The sequence below is a fragment of the Megachile rotundata genome, chromosome 13, assembly GCF_050947335.1.
Source record: "Megachile rotundata isolate GNS110a chromosome 13, iyMegRotu1, whole genome shotgun sequence".
NCBI lineage: Eukaryota > Metazoa > Arthropoda > Insecta > Hymenoptera > Megachilidae > Megachile > Megachile rotundata.
Genome location: NC_134995.1, coordinates 3,156,165 through 3,176,658, shown reverse-complemented (window position 1 = coordinate 3,176,658; position 20,494 = coordinate 3,156,165). Strand labels below are relative to the sequence as shown.

At 40.6% G+C, this 20,494-nt stretch overlaps 1 protein-coding gene across 1 annotated transcript; it reads left to right on the top strand.

Moving 5' to 3' along the window:
- The first annotated feature begins 9,501 nt into the window (after window positions 1-9,501).
- On the top strand, window positions 9,502-18,373 carry LOC143265619 (uncharacterized). Its single transcript, XM_076538807.1, has 2 exons — window positions 9,502-9,701; window positions 17,669-18,373. The coding sequence occupies exon 2, from the start codon at window positions 17,695-17,697 to the stop codon at window positions 18,223-18,225; it is 531 nt and encodes a 176-aa protein (XP_076394922.1). The 5' UTR covers window positions 9,502-9,701; window positions 17,669-17,694; the 3' UTR covers window positions 18,226-18,373.
- The last annotated feature ends 2,121 nt before the right edge of the window (window positions 18,374-20,494 follow it).

The window sequence follows — 20,494 nt, the reverse complement described above, 5'->3', positions numbered from 1 at the left end:
GTTTAGAAAGTCGAGTAGTGGAGACGTTCTCGGAGTCATAAATATCTATGTAATTTTGCGTAAGTGATGCGTAGAGACAATTTGACTGAATATCCATAAACATTGTTCCGCACGACGCGACGGTACATCTGGGTGAGAATTTCGAAAGTTTATTTATGATTGCTCTGTTAGGCAGCCGTTTTCGAATTAAAATATTTCGGGTTTTTCCAGCTATTAATTTTACTACATGTCTTGCCATAAATTCAGAGTTAATTTTCGCTTTATCCTTAACAGCCACTTTTCGATCATAAACATGGTTTTTTCCGAACGGTACTTTAGAAACGGTCACGTACAGACCTAACGGTAACTTATGGTCGCCAAATGTGCCTACAAGAAAAAATTGCGACATTGTTGGACGTTCGGGGTCCTTCCGCCAACTCACAGGATTTCCCACCCTTCCTAGACGAAGACGCTCTAAGGGATCTATGAAGAGTGGACCTAATCCCAAGAGGTACGCTGATTGAAATTTCATAAAAAAGGTGAACAACCAATCAGCGTACGACCTTTGACTCCATCGTCGACGTGGGAGTCAAGACGACAGCGACTCGTCAAATTCGGAAACATATTAGCGCAAGAAACATCTTACAATTCGCTCTTCAATCGTTGCGATCACGACAAAACCTCCAACATTCGGGAGAAATTGAAACATTGCTTGTAGGAGTAAAGTGCTAGAAGCAAATCGCGTTGCACTATTTTTATCTTTTTTTCTTTATCGTAACGCAGTAGCGAAAACGTTGGACACGCTACAAACACTAAATTGCTGTTATTCCGAGTTACGTGAACGGCGCAGTACGGAACATCCACATGTGACCATTATAGAAATTAAATATCACTTCACGTTACGTAAATGAAGTTTCGTCCGTCTATAATTTAACGGAAAGAACTTATGAATTCGCTAATCACGTTTTATACATCCATTGGCAGAAATCAATTCGATTCGGTCCATTGTTGAGCTCCATCTTCTGATTTTTGTAAAAATAACTATTGATTTATTCTCAATGCAGATGGCATTCATCCATCGGGCACTAACAGTTTGATTACTTGCAGCAATCTGTAAAAGTTCTTCTCCTCTGTCTTCATCAATTTGATTTCTTTCATTCTTTAAGAGATCCAAACTGTCTTAATCTTCGATTGATATGTTCAAGAAACTTTCTTTGAGGATAGTGGCAAGCTAGAAACTTTTCCGCGTATCTTCCCATCGCAGTTTGCCCATTACATCACACTCTACTGTACACAAGATGCGTGTTGTACAATTCAGAAAATATGTAATTGATCGCAGAGGAAATGAATGAAATGCTAATCAAACAAACATTGTATCGAATAATAGACATTTTGGAACACATTGGGTTGTAAGTTAAATTATGTAATAAATAGCTGTTAATGGCAGTTATTCGTGTCTAAAACTATCGAGTACGTTTGAAGTACAACTTGGCGAAAATCTTCAAATAATTATAATTCCATTTTATTTAAAAATTTATACGAACTCTTTTTACTTACTTCACTTTATTAATATGTAGTATAAGTTTGGAGTTAAAGTTTCTAGAAACCTAATATAAAAAATGTTGAACTCATCACGACAGTTCTCAATGCATAAACACGTGAGTATATTTGGATTCAAAAATATTGTAAGGGCATAAAAATGCTAGAACACAAAATTTGCGTGTTTCGAAAAAATAAGGAAATGGGAGTATGGTCAGCACAGTAAGTGTCTTTGTTTTTTGGTCACGGCATGAGATTTCAAGTTTTTGTATTAGGAGTCGATGCACATGCAAGCACTTATGGTATTGGAAAAACAATCTGACATATGTGCAGCCCTAGATACAGCTACATCAACGAATTTATCGGTTTTGGATTTAAGGGGAGAGACCAGTGTGACACCTTAAAAAAATCGATTTTTTTGTTATCATCTTAAAAAATTCTCCCTTCTTTCCTGCGTATAATGCCGAAAACCAGGTTTAAAAATTCAAAAAACTCCTGTCGCTAGACCTGCTTCCATATCGCACATAGCACTATCCCGCGTATGCACATATAACTTTAACCTTGTTTTTCTCGGAACACCATTTTTGGACCTTGCAACCAGCCTACAGCCTAAACGGAGGTTCAGATCACCTTGAAATTTTTTGTGGTAGTATTTCAAATCAGTGGCTATCGGCCTAACCTAAAACATCCCAGAAAACAAATCTAATTTTGGAGAAAAAAAATAAAATGTTGGAAAAATTTGCGTAATTATGTGTTCTGCTACTTTGATAATTTTTACATGCTATTGGGTTAAATAATCAAATCAGGTCGGAGGTTAGGCCGAAAACAGCATCGATTTACTTTACTTATAATTTTATTTTATGCATTTCTGACGACTCGTTTGATCTGTACCCTGGTTACAGTGAGGAAGTGCGCGGAAGTGTAGACCATCTATCTTTTTTTGTTTTTAACTATACCGTCCTTATTTGTACTGATCTTTTTTTTAAATATTTAAATAAAGGTCCATTTTAACCGAATTCATCAAAAGATTTGATTTTTCTTAAGCGACAAAACTCTGACGATCTTTTAAAGATAGGCCCGTTTTAGGTTGCGTCATACTGGTCTTCCCCCTTAAGCAACCAGATCCCGATTTATGTGCATGGATTCACGAACAACATTGAAATATATATTTATGCTTAAAGTGTGTTATGTTCTAACTTTTATTTTAATAATGGTGATAAATAATTAAAGTGAGACGAGTTAATTCTCAACGGATTATATTTTTACAACATTTGTAGCTTTTAAAGTGTATTTATTAGTGGTCTAGTATAGCAATCTTTCGCTTCGAAATTATTTAGAGGCTTATGTTTCTACGAAGTTCGTCAACGAAAGAACTTGTGCAAAGGGAGAGACATAGTTTGAACTTTTTTAACTTGGTAAGAAGGATTTTCATTAATTTTTGTTGGACTATACTCAGTGATTGTGAAAATTGACAGTGAAAGCGATGTTGAAAAACTAATAACAATTAAAAGTATAAAATTGTTATAAAATTGTCGAAAAGTTACTTACTTCTGCAACAAACAAAATCACTGAATGTAAAAGAAATAATCAATTTATGAGTTAGAATTTCGAAGTTAATGTGAAAATGAAAAAGAAAAAAGTAGTCAAGTTCACTGACAGATGTTCTCTTGTGAATCGCATTAGAAAAAATTGTAACACGCCAGTATTATATGCAATAAATTTTTCTGGAAGAATTAGAAGTCTTTATGGTGCATTTAACTTTAATTCAAACAAAACGTAGTGACAAACATTTTTGTTGAATGTTTAACGAGTGGAATTCTGTAAATGTTGTATTTATTAATAACACCTTTTACGATTAATTGTTTAGAAAATATTAACAATTACAATTACTACTTACATTCTTAAGTATGACATATTCACACATATACACGGTTAATTTCACGATTAAGTAGATCATTGCAAATCGGAATATCCTGGATTCAAATTTTTGTGCCGTATTTTTTGCTAATATTTGAATATGCTAAAACATCACCATCCGTGTATCATATAATTATTTAATTATTAAAAGAATATATTAGAACTATTATTTTTATTAGAAACTTTCATAAAAATACAGTTAATTACGTTGTATTTATTATAAGACTTACATTATTTAGCTTATGTATGTCTTCAATAACGAATTAAAAATGTATCCAGAATACCAATTGTACTCTATTGAAACTATGACAATGTGGTTGAAATCAATATTCCCATTTTCTGAACTGTAGTATTTGTCTATTTTTCATAAGTCTGTCCACGAAGCAACGCGTTATATACGCGTCATAGCTTGCTATACGCTTCACTGAATAAGGAAGAGTGAGTCACATAACAAAACAAAAAGAAGCACATACATGCTATGCACACGCACCTATTATTGAACGCTCGACGAACAGACGATCTCTAATGAGTTGGCTGCGCGTGCATTCGATGCCTTAGGTTCATAATACAACTACCCCTAAATGATTTGAGTGCAGGGCCTTTTGTATTCGAGAAATTAATGAAAACTTGTTGAACATTGAGAGGAATGAATATAAATGCAGGGTGTTCGGCTACTGGTGGGCATAATTTTAGAGGGTGGTAGCTGGGGTGATTCTGAACAACTTCTTCCTTTACCAAAATGCTAGTTAAAGCTTAGTTTTTTAATTATTAATGAAAAACACTGACCAATCAGAGCGCGAGAATAGCGCGCGCTCAGATGCGAGAGCGACGGGTGCAAGCGTGACGGTTGACCCTGGTCGTGAAAAAACAAATCGCGCGATATCGGTAATATAGTTACCATCATCGGTAATACGTCAGCCGGTAAGTAGTTATAAAATTCACAACTATTAATAAATATGAATTTATTAACGGAACTAATTTTATGGATTATGCGTATGGATTAAGAATTGTATGAATAAAGGAAAAGATCAAGCGCAGTTTTTTTAGATAATTAAAAAAAATGACTATTTGTTTAACGACATAAAATGAAAGAATACTCGGACGCTTACCTCATGAGTGAATTTACGATGCGAGAATTCCTCATTAATTTTGAAGTACATCGTCGTATGACAAGAAACCTATTTACTCGCTAAAATCCACAAGAGCATATCGATACCCGCTCTATGGGATTGTCAAGTAAAAAGGGTGACTGTCATATTTGATGTTTTCCGTATAATAATAGTACAATTTTCGGAACCCACACTAAACAAACACACATCACACAAACACCACGATTGTCCAGTCCTTAGTATCGAAACGTTAAAAATATCCACCTTTTTTCCACATCAATTCGTTTACGAAAGTTCCTTACCATGTACACATGACACATTATGCGCGATGAGTAATTCAAAGAAAAGCATCAGTTATTGCAGGGTTTATTATTGCGATCGCACAAGACGTATCGATAATATTAAATTCACTATAATGTTTGAAATGTGCACCACTCTCTTCTAAGCGCACCCGTTCGATTATATCGACAACCAACTGACGTTTTGTACAGAATTTTAGAAACAAAGAACTTGCATTGGTATTGTCTTCCCACTATCTCCCCCCCCCCCCCCCCCCCCCCCCCGGCTGATCATGTTACATTTCTCGACGAGCCAGCTTCTTAGGTTATTGTGGAATCTTTTTCCCGGTGAGAGGGGGTCACAGTTTCGCTTTTCTTTTGTTGATGTTTGTTCATTCTGAGACTATTGTAAAACGTTCGGTCAAAATACGCATCTGTGTATATTCGTTAAAAGTAATTCGTGGCGTAAAGATAAATTTTTTAACCGACTTCGAAAAAGGAGGAGGTTACTCAATTCGATCAGTATATTTTTTTTTTTTTCTTTTCTATGTATGTTCGCCGATTACGCCTAGCAGGGTTAACCGATCGGAACGAAACCTTTTGCATCTGGTAGGTTCTGACTCCCCATTGGTACCATTATCAAAAAATTTTTCATTTTTTAATTGCAAAGTGTTGTTATTGCAAAAAAACCGGCAACATTTGAAATAAACTGTTCTCGGTTTTATTGCGCTTTTAATATCTTATCACGGACATGATTGTGAACAATTTTGTTCATATACAAATTTCGCGGAAAACTTTTGTTTTCGAGATATTAGCGAAAAATTGTTATTAACTTTTGAAACCAACTTCGAACGATTTTAATGTCCTTCTAATACGTTATTAGTGGTATGATTCTGAACGAGTTTTTCCTTATGCATAATTGACGGAAAACTAGTTTTCGTGATATTAGCGAAAAACTATTGTTATTAATATTAGTGGAACGCCCCGCGTTATGCACGGGAAAGACAAGAAAGGGCAATTACAATGCTCTGTACCAAAACACTAACCTAAGGTTTACCGCTTTGACACGCGACTTATACAGCAAGATGAGTTCACGTCGACGTTGGTGTATTATTCCCATTGCTTGGTACGGTCTTCGTATCGTTCTAAAAATGCATCAATTTGATTTGTTAGAAAATTTGTTGCGCAGGATCTGCTATTATTTTACGGATACTTTGACCCTTGCGCAGTCCTAAACCGTCAGAGATACACATGCGCAGTAAATTTTTGCAACGAAAGTTAACAAAGAACAAATGGATGAAGCACCCTCAATCATGATGTAATTAGTTTGTACTTGTCCCTGAAAGAGTGTCCCTTATTTTTTTTTTCTATGCATGTTCGCCGGTTTTTTTCTAGGTGGGTGGTCCGATCGGAACAAAGCCTTTCGCATCTTGTAGAGTCTGTCTCCCCATTGGTACCATTACCAAAAATTTTTTCATTTTTTAGTTGCATAGGATTATTCTTGCAAAAAAAATTGAAAAACGAATTATCCATGTTGTCTTTTACTTAATTATGCTCATGGCATTTACGCAGACAAAAAGAGCCCGGAAGAACTGTCTCACAGTATCCTATACAATTCTCCCCATTTCACTAAAAAGCGTGAAATAAAATAATTTTCAGAAAAAAAATACACCGACTTCGAAATGCACTAAAAAGTATAAAATAATTTATATTTCCTAATGAAGTATTTTCTATTTCATTCAATCATACAATTATGTAACAGATATGAATGAAACCTATTACTCGTTAGGTAGTATATTAAATACATTTCAACCTTTTCGGAGGCGGCGCAAAATTAAAAATACCACAGTAAAAGTTCTTGCAAATAACCAGTTGATTGTGCTATGGCGTATTGGAAATTAATAAATCCTGAGAAAGAATAGGAACCATTATAGATATATCTGGTAATATACGTAAATGTAACGACTGCATCGTCATTTCGCAACGTTTCTGATATAAATGAAATTGAATTGACTTCGTTCGCATGTGGAAGCCAGGGATCTAAGAACCTATAAACGGAGCTCACGACGCGGGAATTACCAAATTTGCGGCAGATGGGCTCTATCTTTATAGTATGTATATGCGGCGATCGAGTCTTTCCGTCGCATACGCTATGAATCTAGCCCTTTGCGGACTACCGCCGCATATATGCGTTCTGCGTAAATCTTCAAATTGGCCGAAAAACTCATATATGCGTTTGGCGAAAACAGTTGATTGAGCCGATAAAAGCACATATGTGTCCCACGTAAATGCGTGGGTATGGCCGAGAAACATAACTATGCGTTCCGCGAAAACAACTGATAGAGCCGAGAAATGCGTACATGTGTGCATGCACATAAATCTGTGCATGTACATATAATATGTCCAGAATTTGACTTGGAATGCTATGAACGAAAACCGCGTTTAAGCAGAAATATGCGCTGGCAATTTTTAATGACTACAGTGGATATTCTATATAAGCAAATCTTTCGGGAGTGAAGTTGTGCTTATATCGTACAGGTCCTACATTGATTGATGTCTTGCCGAACGTAGAAAAGGACAGAAGAGAAAAATATCACGGTCGCCGTTTGCGTATATCGTAAAGGTGCTACATTTCGAGCGATGGAGACCGAACGTAAACAAACAGTGACCCACTAGAAGGACACTCCTAATGCAAAAATAAAACTTTTTTATTTTTTATTTTTTTTTGTTTAAATTTTTTCCATCATATTTGTAACATTTTTCTCATTAAAATGAGACCAAACACGACATAATTTGGGCTATATTTACTGGTTTAATTGACGATGAAAGTTTTTCACGTCGAAGAGGATAGCGAGTCAAAAAGAAAGAGACGCTACGATCGTGGCAGTCAGCAAACATCAAAAGTCTATTCAATTGTTCACAATCCTAATACGTTGCTAACTTTTTTATTTTTTATCAAATTTTTATAAAACTTTCTCTATCATGTTCGTGACATTTTCCTGATTAAAATGAGACCAAACACGACGTAATTCGAGTTATATTTACTTGCAATATCTTATTAGAGTAAAGTCATCGATGTACGCGTAACATTTGAAATTACAAGTAAATATGGCTCGAAGTACGTCGTGTTTGGTCTCATTTTAATGAGAAAAATGTTACAAATATGATGGAAAAAGTTTAAAAAAAAAAATTAAAAAATAAAAAAGTTTTATTCTTGCCTTAGGAGTGTCCTTCTGGTAGGTCACCGTCTCCTTCGCTCGAAATGTAGGAACTGTACGATATCTGCACCAGTTCGACGTTCGGCAAAACATCAATCAATGTAGGAACTGTACGATATCTGCACCAGTTCAGACCCGAGAATGGTGCACATATCGAATATTTACTGTATTTACTGTATTAGGTAAATAACGAAGACATTTGATTAGCTTTAATGTAAAATATATATTTATTTGAAAAATTAATTTACAAAATATATAATTTAAGGAAAACAATTCAATATTTATTAACAGTACGCAAAAAAATCTTTTACGTCATCTTTATATGCTAATGATGCACATTTCTACTATGTTTAAAAATTACTTCAAAAACTCTATTATTCATGCTGTTCAATGGAGCTTATAACGTTAACATGCTTACATTATCTCTAGCTTACTTTATGTTGCTTTCAAGCTCCAAAACTATGACATACTGTTTTGCATTCACGTATATGTATATTACAAGCTCGAATTCCCTAAAGATTTTCAGTTAGAGTTAGGTCCGGAAATCGACCAGGCTACAGCTTTAACTGGACAATTTTAGCTTGAAATTATTTTTCTGTAAATCTTGTAAACAGCTGCGTTATATTGTTAAAATATTCAATCTTTAAATAGTTCTACGTTTAGTTTTATGAATAGAATTGAAATATTTTACAATATTTCGGTGTATTTTACGGAATTCATTTTCACTAATATCCTGCGTATCGGTGTCTTTTCCGCACAATTAAATATAGCGTAAAACAGTACGCTTCGACAATTTTTTAAATGGTATTTTGCCTTGTTCGTTTATGGTAAATTGCTAAAGGTTGCTTCGACGCTTCTTGACATATATTCGTATTTAACCTGCTGTTACGTCTTTATTTTTCACAGTTGAAAAAATTAACGATGTACCTCTTCGCATTAATTTCTTGTTTTTCTTATGATTTTGATCTTCGACCTTATGAACCTTATAACATTTGAATAATTTCTCTGGTAGAGTCATGGACCTTTATAAACTTTTATTTTGACTTTTTTATAATTATTTTATAAATTCCCTTTCGGCATGTTTGAAAATTAACCTGAAGATATACTCTATTAATGGAAATAAAATAAAGTCAATATTTTTTTACACAACACAGTTGTATAAGAGAAAAAAAGAATTGGAACTATGGTGATTTCGCACAAATGCATTATATGCAACGTCAAATATTGCAATTCTACAACCGGTCAGAAGGAACCTCCTCTGGAGATCGAATGGGTAATAGGGTACCGGCAAAAACCGTCTAAAGAGAGAACAAATCGCGCGCGATTCCGTACGAATGTAATCTGCCGCCTTGTTATTTTATATCTACCGCCGTGGAGTGACGTCACCACGGACGACATACACCGAGAGAACGTGCCGCTACCCTGCCGCTACCCCGCTACGACCCTATGATAGACAAGAAGAGGCTGCGAAGTAAGAGGAGATCCTGCCAAGAAGACATCGCAGGAAGAAGGAGACTCTAGTGAAGGGTGGGGGCGATCACGAGGTGTCCTCGTGCCGGCACAAGGGCTCGCGCTTAGTTATTCCGTTTTTGGCAATGACCGAGCGAAGTGCCCCAGTCTTAAGCTCTTCCAAATTACTGGACCAATAGCAGGACATCTTGGTAAGCCTCCTTATATCATTATCGTGTGTAAAGGTGACGAAACCGGGACTTTTGTATCGTGGGTTGTCGACCACCGATCAGACAGTTCACGGTCAGGATCTGCAAAACGTAACGCATAAGTGTCGCATTTGGTCGTGTAGTTTATAAGCAGTCTAAGATAGGAGGGGCTCTGCCCGTGACAGTCAAGCTATCACGATGTTTGGGCATATTGTACAGGTCGCGTTAAGCGAGGAGGACCGCGTCTCAATCCTTCTAGAAGCCAAACACCTACCGGTTACTGAACCTGATCGGGGAAGCGTACCGCGTTGGCCGCAATTTATTCCATTTTGCTTTAAATTGGGCCCTCCCGAGCAGATCGTAACGTGCATGTTATATCGTATCGAAAAACGTAATTTGTCGCGCTAGCCCTCTCTCTCTTTCTCTAGACGGTTGCCATTACGGAATCATCTCGCGCGTAGTATTAAGTCGCGTTCGCGTTACGTTTCGTTCCGTTTAGTATGTATGAAAGCAAGAAATTGCGAAAGGATCTAGATAATTTGGCAAATAACGTTACTGGATTTAAAATTTTGTCCATTACCGTATCTCAGTGTTCTGCCGATTACGGCGGGTTCCGATTTATCGCGGTTTACTGGTTTGCGAGCGGTTACACTGTACTACTCGTAATTTTTAATTAGATTTAAATAAACACCGGTGTTAGAAACTAAGTCTGCTTAATTGAAGTTTCTTTCTGACTCTGCCGGGTCATATTCTCGCCGACTTCCGCGTCTAGTGTCCTTGACCCTTGAAGAATCCCGCCACTTTACTATTTCGTTCTAACTTCTGAGCAGCCGTGCCTTTCCGCCGCCAATTCGAGTCCTCCGTGTTGCGCGATACTACTATAATCCGTTGTATCGGTCCTGCTTTGTCTGTATCATAGTGTGACGTGTAGATTTCCTCTTAGACGTATCGTTCGGTACCGTGACGCTGAAAAGCGTCTGGCGCCTAACTAATTCGGTTACGTTTCGGTATCGGGAGGATTTGAATCGGGTGCCGAAGTGCTACTCGTTCGCGGAGGCGTCGCGAAAGTTAAACTCGCGTGCGGGCTCGGGAAGGGCCGGTAAAGCATTCGTGGACGAGGCAGGATCGTAGGGATAGCACGAGGTAGCCGTTCTGCGAACCGTGTGCAGCAAATTGGCGCCCAACGTGGGGCTCAAAACGTGGAAAGTTAGTTGTAAAGGACGTTAGAAAATTTAACGAATATCACCGCTAACAAAAGATTACGGGAAAGTACCGAAAATTTCGTGAATTCATTTTGTGTCTATTGTCGAGTCAAATTTTCGTCAGCCACGCATTTCGACGATTTCGAATACGAAGGAATTCTTCAAATTCCTGAACACGTTTTTTTTCTGCTTTTGTAGCAACCGTCTTAGGTTCACGACAAATTATTTCGAGTCAACCGCTAATATCGAGTAAAAAAAGTGTCGGGGACAAAAGAACCATAAACCCTTGGAATGTTTCGAGCACGCGTTAACATATCGAACCGTTTTTTATAAACACGGTTAAACTTTCAAATCGTCAATAGGTATTGTGTACGAAATTCGAGTCGAACGGATTTTATGTTTATTTCCTTAACGGACGATGCGATCCTTGCAGGAGCGCCAAGGCCACGAGTGTGCGCGTAATAATACAACCGAGTTTTGTTTACGTTCTTTCCGATAACCGAAGTAGGTTAACCATCGTATGACGACCCTCGTATTAAAAATTCCCGAACTATCCGCGTTCCGTTGTAAGAGCCTCGTATAGTTACACTTAATGCCGAACAAAATAATTTGTACACCCCTCGATTAAGTGTAGGTATAATCGTTAAGTACGGAGGAACTGATAAAGAAATTATTGGGAAGGGGGTTATCCACGAGGAGAATAGTACAATATTCTCTCCGTAAATGTTAAAACTTCGGATCTCGATTGTAACATTTATGGAATAGGTACTACATTCTTTGTAGTGAGCCGAACATAGAAAAAGACAGCAACACAAAAGACAAAGAGGGGCTGAGGTTCGGTAAACATGAAAGACTCGTGCGTGTTCTGTCTTCTGAATTCAAAAATCAAAATTCTTTATTTTTGGTTTTTCGTGAATGAAACTTTGATTATCGTATTCGTCTCGTTTTTCTGATTAAAATGGTACCAAACACGGTCAAATTAAAATCAATATTATTTGTATAGTAAGCCGCTAGGAGGAGCCGTTAGAGTTATATCTCTGCCGTGAATGTAAAGTTTGCCGTAAGTGTGAAAGTCCGAAACTTTATGGCTTGTTGCATAAGTAATTACGATCGTAATCATATCGTGTTTGATGTCATTTTAATCAGAAAAACGAGATAAATACGATGGTAAAAGTTGCATTGACGAAAAACCAAAAGTAAGGAATTTTGATTTGTGAATTTAAAAGACAGAACCGCACGTGTCTTTCATGTTTGCCGAACGCTTCAACCTTCTGCCTCTCTTTCTTTTCCATTCGCCGTCCTCTTTTATGTTGAAAACTTTAATCACTCGTTACACACGCAATTGTTAACGTAATTCTGTCATATTTGATATCATTTTAATCAGGAAAACTAGACAAATACGACAGTAAAAGTTTCATGAACAAATAGTAAGAAATAAGAAAGTTGCAATCTTTTTCTTTGCTTGCATTAATATGTGTTTCACCGATATTCGATCCTCGTCGTTTCGGCGACGATCATGTTTCATTCTTGACTGATTTCGAGGGGATTCCCTCAGTAGTGGGGATAGAATTTTAACATTTACGGTAGAGATCTTTTTAACATTTACGGAGACAATACTGTACCTACGTTGCAAGCTAGGCCTATACAGCGTTTTAGGCAGGAGCGATGGGAGACAGTAGGAGAAGGGACCTCCGAAACAGAGGGCGAACCGCCCCTACGGGCTAGTGCCCCACTGTCGCGGGGACCCCTATCCGGAACCTTCCGCATCTAGCGCGAGCAAATGTCTTCCACTCTCGGCTTTCGACGAGCGCTCATACGCACCGCACGAGTGACCCCCACTCCCGAAGCGAGGACTTACGCGCGATACGGAAAGAGCGTTCGGATGACTTAGCGACATGTCGCGAACGATCATCACTAGAGTGCGATGGGGGAAGGGGAACCACGGATGACGTCGAACCTTTCGCGCCGCCATTTGAACTACCGAAGGAAAAATTTTCTCAACCGACCGAGTCGTCGCTGATTATTTAGTACTGAACATCGCACACACAGAACATCCGCGTAGTAGGGCTTTTGGCCAATCACATTTTGAACCTATCCATAAACCAAATATTGCCATTCCCGATAACGTACTGTCCAGAGCATGAGAGAAAACTAGCGGGACGGGAACGGGGCAAAGAGGGTAGGCCGCTAGGACCACCTAATCCCCACTTTTCGACTCACGCGTAGCTCCCACCGTTCATCCGTAATGGTGAGGTTTTACATAGGTATAGAAACAGATATTGCAACTATATGTTAAAAAACTCTTTTCCTCTTACGCGATGCGTAAAACTTTAGGACACTACGACAATGGAATGCCGCTCAACGTAACGCTCGTTCTGTCTCGCTTGTTCTACATATATCTGACCCACTCTCCGCATCATGTGACCGATTAGTGTATACAGGGTGTTACCTGTAACGCTACTCACGATTTTTCTCCCACTTGCAGCCACCTTACGAAGAAAAGTTTAGAATAAAATTTGCAGGGTATGAAGTGCACAATAGATATTAGTAAAGCAAATTTTGAAAACAGTTTGTTCTCTTGGCAAAGTCAAGACCACTTTGAGATGCCGGGTCACCGGTGACCGGCACTCGACTTGGCTACAGCGCCGTGGGGGCCACCGGTGACCGGCGACGCGACCAATAGTTAAAATACATAAACAGAATAAATATTGATACTGATCAAATTTTAAATAATACCATTGTTACTATAATGGTTTGAAGACCCCCCACGAAAAATGCATTAAACATGATTATACAACTTACATTATCTGCTGTAAATAATGTTTCAACATAATATGCACCGCATAGTAAAAAATTCATGGCGGCGCCATGGGCAAACTACGTCAAATGCGCGCGGCAGTCAACATATTAAAGACGCGTGGCGCGCGAGATTTATCGACTATGAATTGCAAAGGGCACTTAGGCACGAAATAACGAATAGAACCCAAAGGGAACAGCAGAGGGTCGTGGACTATATCACCTACATGCGAGGTTTACTCAATAGATTGGGCACATGGCCCCCGGTTACAGCAGGCTGTATCCCGGAAGGAAGCTACGGATTTCGCGGGCCGACCCTCGCGGCTAGGCTAGCGGAGTAAACCCAAAGTGCTATGAGGACGTACTGTCTTCCTCCGCCTCCGGAACAATCTCTATACCCTCTCTCTTGCTTACCAAAGCACGCGTACCGCGCCCCATTTAAATCCCGTCTATGCCACGTGGGAGGAACGATCCCTCTAACCCACTTTTCTCGCGAACCTAGACACTTACTGTGACCTTTCCGAATTCCGATCGACTCCGAACAGTATAATAAGTAGACGAGCGAAAAATAATATCTCCCGGGTAAACGAAAGGGCAAGAAATAATACCGTGGGGTGGAGGGCAAGAATCGTCGCGAGGTCTCGCGCGTAAAGCGAATCCTGTCAATAGTAATACTGACTCTCCACAGCCCACTAACAATACCGTGAAATTAAAAACACCAAGATGCTGGAATTGTGACAGGGGGATAACTTGCCGCCAACTGTACCCCAACGCCAATATTGTTACCAGTGCGGGAAAATCGGAATGACAGTAGATACGTGCGATAAATATACGGGAAACTCTAGAAGGAGCCGCCGATAAGGGCCCACGCGACTCTACAGGACATTTTTAACAAAGCTCCGCTTTCCAAACAAGGTAATGATTTTTACTTCTATAGTGCCTTCGCGTATCCCGACGCGAATCTACTTCACTTTATCAAACTTCAAATTAATACTGATTCAATTCGCGCTTTAATAAATTCCGGATCAAGTCGAACATTTTTTGGGAAAGAAGCTATACCCTTAATCGAACATAACGACATTCCGACGCGAATCTCTCGAACATGTCGAATAATGACTGATATAGGTCGGGCGCAGAAAACCAACGCGAGCATAAAAACTCTAATTACGTTCGAAAATCGAACTCGTGCCCTCAAAATATATTTATTACCCAACCTCGTCGTACCATGCATTGTTGGAATAGATTTTTTAAATTCGTTTGAAATAATTATTGATTTTTCAATCGCCGTGGGGTATTTTTCGTTGGATCCCGCGACCGAATTCTCTTTTTGTACCAAAAATAATGTGCGACGTCCCGTTCAGAACCTGCAGTGCTTAGGAATTGTGGAAATCACTCCTGAACAAGAAGAATAATTAAACCAACTTTTAAATACCGAGTTACCCCCACCACCCCGGCGGCCCGGATGCAATTGTTGTAGGAACTAGTAGACAACGTAAGCAACATAGCAACATAATCAACGTAATTATCTCGTGTCTACGGTAGATCAAGAGGCTATTTACGTGGAAGTGGATAAAGTAGAAGATGGAATTATCAAACCCTTACACAGCGGATGGTCCAGTCCCGTAGTAATGGTAAAGAAAACCACGGGAAAATATCGATTTTGCTTAGATTTCCGTAAAGTATATGAAGTTTCGAAAAAAGACGCGTATCCCCTTCCGAATTTGGCAGGAATCCTTGATAAGTTACGGGCCGCGCATTATCTCTCAACTTTGGATTTGAGTCAAGCCTATTTTCAAATTCTCTTAGAAAAGAGAAATCGGAAAATTACAGCTTTTACAGTACCGGAAAAAGGACATTTTAATTTTATGCGTATGCCATATAATTTAACCGGGCCTCCCACCACATTCCAACGAATGTTAGATAAATTAATTGGCCCAGAAATGGAGCCACATGCCTTTGCATATTTAGACGACATTGCTACCGTCACTCCGACTTCTGAAAAACATCTACAGTAGTTGAAAAGGGTACTTAGAAAAATTACTACCGCCGGTTTAACAATAAATCCTAAGAAATGCGAATTTTGTCACTCCGAAGTCCGTTATTTAGGTTTTATTATTGGTAACGAAGGTGTTCCTGCGGTAAATATCTCGCTCCGAAAAATTTAAAACAATTGCGAAGATTTCTAGATATGGGATTGTTGTACCGTTGTTCCATTCCGTAATTTGCGACTATTACGGAACCGCTGACGCGATTATTATGAAAAGATGTAGTCTGGAAGTGAGAGGAACCCCAACAGAAAGCTTTCGATTCGGTCCGGTCTTATTTAACTTCCGCTCCTATATTAGTGTGTCCCGATTTTACGAAACCGTTTTCATTAGCGACGGGTGCAAGTACCGTGGGAATAGGGGGCGTCCTCACACAAGAGATAGATGGCAGCGAACATGTAATTGCGTACGCTAGTCGCTCGCTTTCCGAAACCGAGCGAAAATACTCCACTATCGAATTAGAATGTTTAGCCATCGTTTGGTCTATCAAAAAATTCCGGCATTATCGATAAGGTTATCATTTTGCGGCTATTACCAATCATAGTAGCCTACGATGGCTAGGGACATTAAAGAACCCAAACAGTCGATTAACTCGCTGGGCCCTGTCTCTTTTAAACTACGATTTTCAAGTGATACACCGGAAAGGCGCGTTACATCACATTTCTGATGCTTTATCCCGAATATACGAGGAGTCGATTGAGGTGACCGAAACACTTACCGCAATTGCCGATGCCCCGGATTGGTAGTCGCGAAGATGCGCAGACGTAGAGAAATACTCGTCCCGTTTCCCCGATTGGAAAGTTTTGACCGATCAGTTATACATAAAAAAGCCAGATCCCAATACATCCGATATAACCCCGGATTTAAATGAATGGAAATTAGTTGTAACGCGAGAACAACGAGCAGCGATTTATCAAGAAGCTCATGACCAGCCTCAGGCCGGCCATTTAGGAGTAGAGAAAACCTATGACTGCGTTGCCGTACATTATTATTGGCCAGGCACGTAGAAGGACATTGCGGGATCCGTAAAACGCTGTACCGTTTGTCAACGCGTAAAAGTCGAACAGTTAGTTCCGGCGAGCTTAATGGATTACCGTATTGCGAAGGCACCGTGGAATATAATAGCAGTGCATATTATGGAACCACTTCCCCGTAGTACGTCAAGCTTTACATATATACTGGTAGTTCAAGACCTATTTGCGAAGTGGATGGAATGTTGTCCCTTGCGAAAAGCATCCGGGCAAAAGGTCAAAGAAGGCTTGAGAAATTTAATTCTATGCAGATGGGGCGCGCCGCGCGCATTAATTACCGATAACGGGACCGAATTTAAAAATCGTGATATTATCGCCCTCGCGGAGTAGTGTGGTATCCTTCAGTCGACTACTCCCCGCCGCGACACTCGCAGTCAAACCCCGTATGTACCGCATATAGGAAAAGACAATTTCCGTTTTGCATATAAAGCACATATATAATGTCGTGCATCATGGTTCCACAAAATTTTCTCTCGCCTTTTTGAATTTTGGTCGTGAATCCAAACCAATTAATTGTCACCGCAAAATTGTTTCGAGAAAAATGAAATTAGTACCGGCGACGGAAAATGTGTGATAAAAACGGTCGCGACAACTAAAATTAATACAAGACTGGGTAATCAACAAACTCAATAAAGCAGCGGTTAAACAAACATCTCGTTATAACTTAAGACGAAAGAATAACCAGTACAGTGTAGGTGACCTCGTGTTGCGCCAAAACCATACGTTATTGTCCGCAGAAAAGAATATGGCCGCTAAACTTATGCCTAAGTTTCTAGGTCCTTACCGAATCTACACCCAATTAAAGCACATGTCGAGAATTTAAAAAAATTTAATCAGTAGATTAATGTCTTTTCAGCAGTTCTGTAACGAGAGTAACATTTCTGTACCGCGGTTAGGATCGAAAAACAAGGCAGTAGCAGCAATGAGTAGGCCCGACCCGAAAAACCCGTGGGAAAGCCTGAGGCCATATAGGCGCCTCGTGGACCGCCTCGTCCGAGAGCACCCCGACTTTTGGACGGCCATCCTGCAGGCAATACATACACCACCCTCAAGAGATGTAGCCGTTCAAACCGTCTGGCCGCAGATGAGCAACGTGGGGACGCAGACGGAGCCTCCCCCACCTACCGCCGACCAAGCCACTCAAACAGGCGAAGAAAAGATTATCGTACCGCGGGCCCGGCGTTGGGGCGAAGAAAGTCCTACCTCTCCGCAACCTTCCTCCAGCGCCTCAAGGGGGACCGAGTGTTGGAATTGCGGTGCTACCGGGCACAGATACTCGAGTTGTCCGAAACCGCAAGAAGCTACTTACTGTTACCGATGTGGTCGACAAGGCGTGTCGTTGCGAACCTGCCCAACTTGCGCGGAGGAGTGGAAAGAGGAGGTCCCTTATCACCCCACCCAGCGTCATTTACCACAGGAGGCTCACGGTTCTAGTCGTAGAGGAAAAAAATAGGAATACCGAAGCCGAGTACCGGACACAGTCGGATTTATCGGAAGAGGATATCTATGTCGAACTTCTTTTATTGTCTTCCGTCGTCACCGCGAACCGTGTCGCACATTATACTATACCATTGATAAAATAAAGATTTTTCTAATTAATACATTTGAGTAACAATTTAATCGGTACAGGTGATACTGCTGAAACCCTTTCCATAATAGGTATAAACAGGCGATCCGCTCATAGGTATTCAAGCCCACGTAACATTCCAATAAGCAGTTCTGAACACAACCGCAAAACCGAAGGAAACCGAAAGGCACACGGCAGTGATGAGATATCGGCTGGGTTTTTTCGCGCATGCGCAGCAATTTTAGTCTCAGTAAAGTACAAGTTTCAATAAAATGGGGTATCTTAATCACCCTTCATTATTCTTCGCCGCTTTCCTGCCAACAACACTACACCGTCTGTGGTGGCACCACTAAATAGATACGATCCTGCATTTCTCGCGCATGCGCGAAAAGACCCGGCCAATAGCTCATCACTGGCGCACGGACTTTTCGAGTACAAGGCGCTAAAGTGCACTTTTCTTTTGATTCGTATGATCGTTTCGGTCTTTTGTAAGGGGAGCGAAGTTGTGACGTGGTATTTTATACCCGATACAAGGAATCTCCTCTGCAGACCGAATCGGTTATAGGGCACCGACAAAAACCGTCTAGAGAACAAATCGCGCGCGATTCCGTACGAATGTAATCTGCCGCCTTGTTATTTTATATCTACCGCCGTGGAGTGACGTCACGGTCAACGAAGGAGCGACGTACGTCGAGGGAAAACGCCACTGCTCTGCCGCTACCTCGCTCGGATCCTCCGATAGACGAAGAGAGGCAGCGGAGTAAGAGGAGAGAACCTAGCGAGATACCGACGTACGCCGAAGGAAAGTGCCGATTCCCTGCCGCTTCCCCGCTCCGGCCCTACGATAGAAGAAGAGAGGCTGTGGAGACGGAAGAGGCCCTGCCGAAGAAGACTTCGATAGAATTCGGAAACTCCGACAGAGGGTGGGGGTAGGCTACGAGGTGTCCTAATACCGGCGCAAGGGCTCGCGGATCCTTATTCTGTATTCGGCGCTTGCCTAAGTTTTCGTAAAGTAATTATCGTTCCGTGAGGAAAAACACAAGAATCATCCCGAGTTTCCGCGCCCAGTGTCTGGACACCTTTGTAAGCCCCTCTATTACCGTGTTATATTTGTAAAAGAGCGCGAAATCGAGATTGTCATATCGTGGGTTGTAGACCACCTGGCTTGCCATTCACGGGCAGGTTCTGCAAAGTGTGACCGGAGTGGCTTTGTACCGTAGGGAAATTAGTTTAAGTTAGAAGGGTAAAAACCCGGGGGCCCTGTCCAGGACGGTCACGGATCCCGACGTCCGGACTTTTTCGCGTCGTCGAGAGATCGCTTCTCGATTTCTCGAATCGCCACTCGGCCGGATCACCGAACCTGTACCGGGGAATGGTACAGCGTAAGCTACAATCAAAGTATCGTCTCGAGTAGGCCTTTGCCAATATTGTACCCTCCCGTCTCGATTTCGCGAACTCTTGGTACGGGAGTAGAACGTAAAGTGCATGTTTGTCGTACCGGACATTTCGTGTTTGTCGCGTAACTTCTCGCTTTCTCTCTCTAGACGGTCGCCGATACAGAATCGTTCCGCGTGTAGAATTAAATCGCGTCTCGTATAAATTTAAGTGCGTTAGATTCCGTTGCGTTTAGTATAATTGCGTTTCGTCGCGTTGCGTTCCGTTAAAATAATTGCGTCGCGTTTTGTTAAGTATTTGCGCTGCGTTTCCGTTAGATTAGTCGCGTCGCGTACCGTTCCGGGAATCGAGGAAATATCAAAGATTGTATTCCGCTTAGGAACTTGCATATTTCGTTTCCGTGGTTAAAATCTCGCGGAGATCGTATCTCGGCCTTCCGCCGAGAGTGTTACGGTTAAATCGAATTCCGATACTGGATCACACTGTACTCCTAGGTTACTTAGATTTTAAATAAAACACCGCTGTTAACAAATGCCGCTAAATTGAGGTTTCTCGCGAATTATCCCGAATCACGTACTCTCGTCCGCCTTCGCGTCTAGCTCCTTTACCCTTAAAGAATCCCGCCACTCTACCATTGCGTTCGGATACTGAGCTACCGAGCCGTTCCGCCGCCGATTCGAATCTTCCGCGTTTTTCCGAGATTGACATAAACGGTTTTCCCATCTTTCCGCTCTAGAGTCTCGTTTCGCGTCTAACAAGG

Coding starts and splice junctions, on each gene's coding strand:
- LOC143265619 (XM_076538807.1), top strand. CDS start 17,695: ATGAGTAGGCCCGACCCGAAAAACCCGTGGGAAAGCCTGAGGCCATAT.